The 7,858-nt window shown below is 38.4% G+C and overlaps 1 protein-coding gene across 1 annotated transcript; it reads right to left on the bottom strand.

The window, feature by feature from the left end:
- Positions 1-3,727: 3,727 nt before the first annotated feature.
- On the bottom strand, positions 3,728-7,487 carry GCK72_003400 (uncharacterized protein; the record flags this gene model as incomplete). Its single annotated transcript, XM_053724034.1, has 3 exons — positions 3,728-3,925; positions 5,724-6,050; positions 7,284-7,487. The coding sequence occupies 3 exons, from the start codon at positions 7,485-7,487 to the stop codon at positions 3,728-3,730; spliced, it is 729 nt and encodes a 242-aa protein (XP_053592679.1).
- Positions 7,488-7,858: the final 371 nt, after the last annotated feature.

Here is a 7,858-nt window from a genome sequence, read left to right as displayed (position 1 = left end):
GTACAATTTATGAATTAACTTTCGATGATGTTGCATTCAGCTTGCTTTGAAATCCTCGTCGTTTCCTATCGCTCAAATTTCTGAAAAAAAGACGTAAAACTTATTTAGAGTATTGAAAAAATCTCACCTTTTTTCCTGAAATCCTATTAGGCTCGACTGGCGGTGATGTTGTCTTTTTAGCAGTTGAAAGCTGAAATGTGATTGTTTTGTTTCTATACACACGTATTTTTATTCCAATAAACGGGGAGAATTATTTTAATAAAATAAATCCAGAGAAAACATTTGTATGAAAAACAGGAAAATAGGAAAAAAGTGAATAAAACTATAAGTTTTCGTAACTGGAAAAGATGGAGCGCACTTGCTGAATGTTGCCTAGGTGCTGCTGGAGAGCAGCGGGTCTGTTGCTGCAGTGTTGCGGATATGCTGCCGCATCCTAGTTGCTGCACACGTGCTGCCGACACGTTTCAGAAAACGAAGCGCGTTTGAATGATGCGTTCCTGATGCTGCAGTGTTGCGCGCCTGTTGCTCAACGGGTAAATGTTGCGTGCCTGATGCGGGGTTCTGCCGAGACATGTATGCAGTATCGTAGAGAACAAATGTGAAGAAAATATTTTATTAATCGAAAAAGAGTTTCAAAAAATATTCTGATTGGCTCATAAATGTTATCACCGGGTCATTTACACCAAGTATCACCGCGTGGATGTAATCATCGCGAATCAGATTGGAGCTTATTTTGCTCTTGATTACCACTTATGCAGATACCCGGAGCCGGCACTGACTTTTCCTGCAACGTGTAGAGCAACGTCCTGACGGTACCGGACAAAAGTTTCCGAAGAAACGTTCATCACTTACGTACCCGGAACGGCCCTTACTCATCCGTGTAGCATTCGGATCGTGTGCAGACCCTCGGAGAAACGGCTTTGATTTCGTTCTCCATTGGGATTTCTTCCATTTTGTGAACATGCTCCAAACGGCATGGTACAGTAGTCCCCGAAGAGACTCCTGACCCGGAGACAGTTCAAACTTTCACGTGAGCAGATACCCGGAGCCGGCACTGACTTTTCCTGCAACGTGTAGAGCAACGTCCTGACAGTACCGGACAAAAGTTTCCGAAGAAACGTTCATCACTTACGTACCCGGAACGGCCCTTACTCATCCGTGTAGCATTCGGATCGTACGCAGACCCTCGGAGAAACGGCTTTGATTTCGTTCTCTACTGGGATTTCTTCCTTTTTGTGAACATGCTCCAAACGGCATGGTCAAGGAGTCCGCCAAGTGACTCCTGACCCAGAGACAGTTCAAACTTTCACGTGAGCAGATGCCCATGTGAGCAGTAACCCGGAGCCGGCACTGACTTAGCTGCAACGTGTAGAGCAACGTCCTGACGGCACCGGACAAAAGTTTCCGAAGAAACTTTCATCACTTACGTACCCGGAACGGCCCTTACTCATCCGTGTGGGACACGGACCATTGCAGACCCTCGGAGAAACAGTTCTGATTTCGTTCTCCATTGGGATTTCTTCCATTTTGCCAAACATGCTCCAAACGGCATGATACAGTAGTCCCCGAAGAGACTCCTGACCCGGAGACAGTTCAAACTTTCACGTGAGCAGATACCCGGAGCCGGCACTGACTTTTTCTGCAACGTGTAGAGCAACGCACTGACAGTACCGGACAAACGTTTCCGAAGAAACTTTCATCACTTACGTACCCGGAACGGCCCTTACTCATCCGTGTGGGGGGCACGGATCGTTGCAGAAACCCGGAGAAAACGGATATGATTTCGTTCTCTATGGGGATTTTCTTCCTTTTCGTAGAACGTCCCGACGGTTCTGAAAAATAAAATATGTGCAAGGCGTTTCGAAAACAAACGAGAGGGGCGGAAAGAAAAACGAGACGAGTGAAAGAGTGAATATGAGTTTAAAAAAATTCCGGCGCAAAGAAAACAACCTTAAAAAGTTTTTAGCGGAGAAATTCTTACTAGTTAGGAAACTTTCGGAGGAGCATGCAGATAGATTTAAGCGGAAAGAGAAAACGAAAGAAATTCGACGACTTGACACGGAATACTCTAGTGAAACTAGGGCTTGAAATGGGACGCGGTGGGACGTCCCCCGATTGTCATAAAACGGTTACAAATGAACCTGTTTTCTTGAAACTTTGGAAATCGCATCCCCAGCTATGTCTTCAGGCTCTGAAAGTTTGACTACTCCCCGACAAAAATTGACTGTTAAAAATTCACAAAAATAAGTAATTTTGCGGAAAATTGAAGAAAAACTGCGCGAACCGGTTTAGAAATAAGGAAAAACCTATAATTGGCAGAGGAAATGGCGAGAAATTGATTTTTCAGCACTCAGGTGATGAAATTTCAGACAAATTTTTGTCGGAAACAGGCGAAATAGAAAAATGAAGCAGCAAAAACTATATTTTCGGCAAAAATCTGGAAAGAGCAGTAGGAAAATCAATATTTCCGACATTTTTAGTCCAAAAACGCAAGAAAATCGATTATCTTTCAAAAAGTCCGAAAAAAAAAACATTTTCCGCCAAAATCGGGTACGGTAGGTTTAAAGGCGCATGACGACATTTTGGGTTGGGTCTCGCAGCGATCGTGTTATTATTTATTTATTCTGACTCAGAATATCTGCGAAAATGGGTCAGTGACAACTGAAATTGACAACTAAAGCAATAAAAATAAAATTTTCAAGTGAAAATCTGGAAAAAACGGTTGGAAAATCAATATTTCCGACATTTTTCGTTTAAAAAAACTAGAAAAATCGATTCATTTTTTAAATAAAGAAAAATTCGAAAATATCGATTTTTGCTGAAAATCGAAGAGATTTTGCTGAAAACGGAAGGAAACCTGAACGAAGAGGCTAATGAAAAATCAAAAAAACTGAAATTGAGGAAGAAATAATGACAAATCGATTCTTTGTTGAAATTTAAGCTCAGAAGATGAAATAATAGCAAAAATAGGTCGAAAACCAGTGAAAGACGGAATTAAAGCGGTTAAATTAATATTTTCGAAGAAAAATCCAGCAGAAATCGTCGAAAAACTACTTTTTAAACCATTTTCCCTCCGATTTTTTCAAATGCACCACCCTTTCGAAATTCCGCATTCTGACGTGACGGTGTTTGCGGGCAATGCACCAAACCTTACGACATAGTTGCTAATTGTTACGTCTATCTGTTTCAGTTGTTTTTAGATGGAAAAGTGATTTGAAACTGGGAATATTTAATGAATTCCAACAATAAAATTCACAAAAATATCGATTTTTCAAAAAATTTACGAAATTCCGCTGAAAATGGAAGAAAACTGAGCGAACCGGGTAATAAATAAGCAACAACTCTGTATAGACAGAGGAAATAGAGAGAAATTGATTTCAGTCGACATAAAACAATGTCGAAAACCTGAAAATTAGTATTTTAAAACATTTATTTTTGCGAGCAAGTATGATTAAGGTGGTGAGGGGATAGGGGGGTCAGGTACTATTAGAGGCGGAGTCTAGGGGGGTAATAGAGTGAGAAAAGGTATTAAAGGGGATGGAGGGGTACATGAAGTACACACACAAAGGTAAGAGTTATTAGAATAAAAAACACTAGTTAGATGGTAAAAGGGGGGCGGAGTCTAGAGAAACTGGGAGAAGGGGCGGGGCTTATCATTATTATACAGAACAGAGATGATGACTTGACTATCATTAATTAATGATTAATTTTGAGGGTGAAAATTCCCTTATTGAACGAGAAATTTGTTCTCATTCTCACGATGAAAATATGGAGAAGAGACATTATTGGTGCCGTTCGGTGCCCCATTTCCAGCGACTTGTGGCGACCAAACTGGATGCGAGTGGAGCATATCGTGATGAATGTGCTCCGGCGCCATCATCATCAAACCGTTGTTGTAGGCGTAGGAGGCCGAGTTGAGAAGGCTCTGCGAAGAAGAGAAAAATTAAAGATTTGGAAGGGGAAATGGGATAAAATCCTAGGTTTTTAAAGGAGGACTGAAGTCATATTTTTTTATTTCAGATTATGATACTTCAGAAAATTCTGAGCAACTTTCATCATTGGAGCATATGCTAAAAATTGCTCTAAACGCCCTAAATTCACGTTTTCCCGGCTGAAATTGAGCTTTCGTGGAAGAGTTTTCCGACGCGAGTTTCTTCGTCCGTGTAGTCCTCTCGGACAAGTTTTCTTTCTCAATTACTCGTTTTTTTGCTTTTTCAAAGAGGTTTCGTTGTTTTTTCTCAAATTTCTTCGTTTTTTTCAACAAAATATCACTTAAAAATGCATTATTGACAATATAATGCAACAAAAGAAAAAAACAAACAAAGACTAGGAAAAATACGGAGTAAATTAGACGATTTCTGTAAGAAAAGTTAAATAATCGTGTAAAATACGTATAAATATTGTCAATAATGCATTTTTAAGTGATATTTTGTTGAAAAAAACAAAGAAATTTGAGAAAAAACAACGAAACCCCTTTGAAAAAGCAAAAAAAAAACGAGTAATTGAGAAAGAAAACTTGTCCGAGAGGACTACACGGACGAAGAAACTCGCGTCGGAAAACTCTTCCACGAAAGCTCAATTTCAGCCGGGAAAACGTGAATTTAGGGCGTTTAGAGCAATTTTTAGCATATGCTCCAATGATGAAAGTTGCTCAGAATTTTCTGAAGTATCATAATCTGAAATAAAAAAATATGACTTCAGTCCTCCTTTAAGCCGAAAATGAAAAAATACTGATTTTTTAAAGAAAAAATTGTCAAAATGATCGAGTTTCCGGGAAACTATAGGCTTCAAACGGTGGAAATCTCGAATTTTTCGCAAAAACTCTCACAAAAATTACATTTTTAGGCCAAAAATATCGAATTTTCGGCAAAAATTGTAAATTTTCCAAACAAAACACCACTTTTACACAAAAAACCGGCTAAAAATCGAACCAAAACCGCGAAATTTAAGCAAAACAAAAAGGAAAGGGAAATGGGATAAAATCCAAGATTTTGAAGCCGAAAATGAAAAAATACTGATTTTTGAAAATTTCGGAGAAAATCATCGAATTTCCGGGAAACTATAAGGTTCAAACGGTGAAAATCTTGAAATTTCAGCTAAAACGCAACAAAATTCTCTTTTTTTAAAGTCATTTTTCTGCAAAACCCGATTTCCGAACAAAATTTTCTTATTTAAGCCTAAAAATATCAAATTTTCTGCAAAAATTGTGGATTTTCCAAACAAAACACCACTTTTTCACCAGAAAACTGCTGAAAATCTACAAAAATCGAACCAAAACCACGAAATTTAAGCAAAACAAAAATTCCACGTGGCTGTGCATTATTGCGTCATGGTGTACCGTGTTTGCGTACAATGCGCCAGATTAGACGAGCAAGTCTGTTTGCATCATTTCGAAAGGTTTTCTGGCCTAAAAATAGGGTTTTGAGGTGGAAAATGGTGTTTTTGGGAGGGGGAAAACTGATTTTTCAGGTAGAAAACTGAAATTTCATTATAAAATTGATGATTTTCAGAAGAAAATCGGGATTTTAGGCCTAAAATGTATAATTTTGCAATTTACCGCTAAAATTGCAGATTCTCAGCGAATATTCCTGTTTTTGGGTGAAAATCTATCATATTTAATGAAAATAGGCGTCTAACTAGCAGTTTTTGAGTGAAAATCTTCAATTTTTTTGGAAAATCTTTGATTTTCGACCTAAAAACGCCTAAAAATCACGTTTTCTTACCGTGAAAACATCACAATTCTCCTGCTCAACCAACGAATCCGAGTCGTATCCAGAAGAGTTTGGAGATGACGGACGATGGAGTCCGTGTCCTCCTCCATTTCCATTGTTCATCAAATGATGCATATTGATCAAATGATTCTGATGGGCGACACTCAGATGATGTTCGAATGCAGACGAAGCAGAAGACGTCGATCCGGCTGAAGAGGCCGGCTTACGGTAGGCGAGCATTGTCACCACGTTCTTATCCGACTTCTCCTTCTTCTTCAATGCCAACATTGTCACTGGAGCGGCGGCGGCGACTTGTGGAGTCATGAGTGGAGACGGTTCCTGGAAAAAATAGGTTAAAATGAGGAAAAAGTGAAATTTTGAGCGAAAAAAATCGATTTTCAGTAAGGAAAAGCTATAAATTTCAGATTTGCGAGCTTTTTTTTTTAGAAGAAAATATAGAAAATTTGACAAAAATCAAGGATTTATGAACATTCACCGATTTCAGTCGAAAATTCTGTGTCTGGCGCACCTAGGGCGCGTTTTCTAGTTATCTGGGGTGTCTTTGGCGCATTTCGAGCCAGTTGTAGGCTATTTTTGTTGTGAAAACTAGGATTTTTGGATCAATTTTAGTCAATTCTGATGCAAAACACCAATATTCCGCTGAAATTGCAAGTTTTAGACCAATTTTTCGGAGAAAATGCGTCAAAGGAACCCCTAACTAGAAAACGCGCCTGAGGTGCGCCAGACACAAAATCATCGGCCGAAATCGGTCAAAATCTTGGAAATATCGAAAAATTGTCTATAAATTCATTATTTTTGTCAAATTTTCTCGATTTTCACATGAAAAAGATCGAAAATCACAAATTTCCGGTGATAAATTTAGGTTTTATAGCTTTTTCATACCAAAAATCAGGTAAAATTGCAAGTTTCAGATCGATTTTAGCGCGAAAAACTGATTTTCAAGCAATTTTAACCGGAAAAACCGTGTTCTGACCCACTTTAGCTCAAAAGCTGGTTGTCTTGTCGATTTTCTCCGAAAAATAGGGGTTTTTGGTCAATGTTTGCCGTAAAACATGAATTTTTGGCATTTTAGATCGATCTCAGCTAATTTTGTGCCAAAAAAAACCGAATTTTAAGCTAAAATTTAATGTTTTAGGTCAGATTTAGCGCCAAAAACTCCAAATTCACTAAATTTTTATGCAAAAAAAACCAAGTTTTCGGTGAAATTGCAAGTTTCAGACTAATTTTAGCGCGAAAAAACCGGGTTTTTGAATGATTTCAGCCAGAAAATTGGTTTTTTTGTCGATATCTATCAAAAACCGCTAGGTTTTGGTCAATTTTTGGTGTAAAAACTTGGATTTCTGGCATTTTGGATCAATTTTTGAGCGAAAATAGCTAATTTTTCGGTAAAATTGCAAGTTTTAGACCAATTTCAGCCTATTTCGATGCAAAAAATCCGGTTTTCGACTGATTTAAGCTTAAAAAAACCGAATTTTTTGGCATTTTGACACAATTTTTGTGCGAAAAACTGATTTTCAAGTCAATTTTTCTGTAATTTCCCCCGCCACAAACCTTCTCCTTGAACTCCAAATGCTGAACATATCCATTGGCAGATTGTTTCGGTTTGAGAGTGAGAATCTGTTTGCGACATCCAATGGATCCATCGATCGAAGCTCCGCCCATTCCTCCAGATGACGTGGAAGAAGAAGACGTCGACATGTTGCCAAGACGATCCAAATAGAATGATTTGGGGAGAGAAGAAGAGGATTGATACATTGTTTAGTTGGTGTTAGAGAACAGATTGATCGCTGAAACGAAGAAAATAACAAAGAAACAAGGGGGGAGAAATGGCGGGTAGATCAAATGGAATGATGGGAGGTGGTGGGTCTAGGATTTGAGATTTTTGGGGGTTTTTTTTTGCGATTTTCCGGAGAAAATCCACGGAAATTGCTAGTTTTCTAAAAACATGTTATATTAGTATGACGTTTTTACTGAAATTTCGCTCGAAAAAGCGAAATCAACCAAAAATTGGTGAGAAATTGCGATTTTTGGGGATTTTCCGGTTACTAATGTTGGAAAACCGCTTATTTTGCATCATTTTTTAGGATTTTCCAGCTAAAAATGATAAATAATGTGATATAATCATG

This window comes from Caenorhabditis remanei, chromosome I (genome assembly GCF_010183535.1).
Source record: "Caenorhabditis remanei strain PX506 chromosome I, whole genome shotgun sequence".
Classification (NCBI taxonomy): Eukaryota; Metazoa; Nematoda; class Chromadorea; order Rhabditida; family Rhabditidae; genus Caenorhabditis; species Caenorhabditis remanei.
This window is presented reverse-complemented; position numbering and strand designations above follow the sequence as displayed.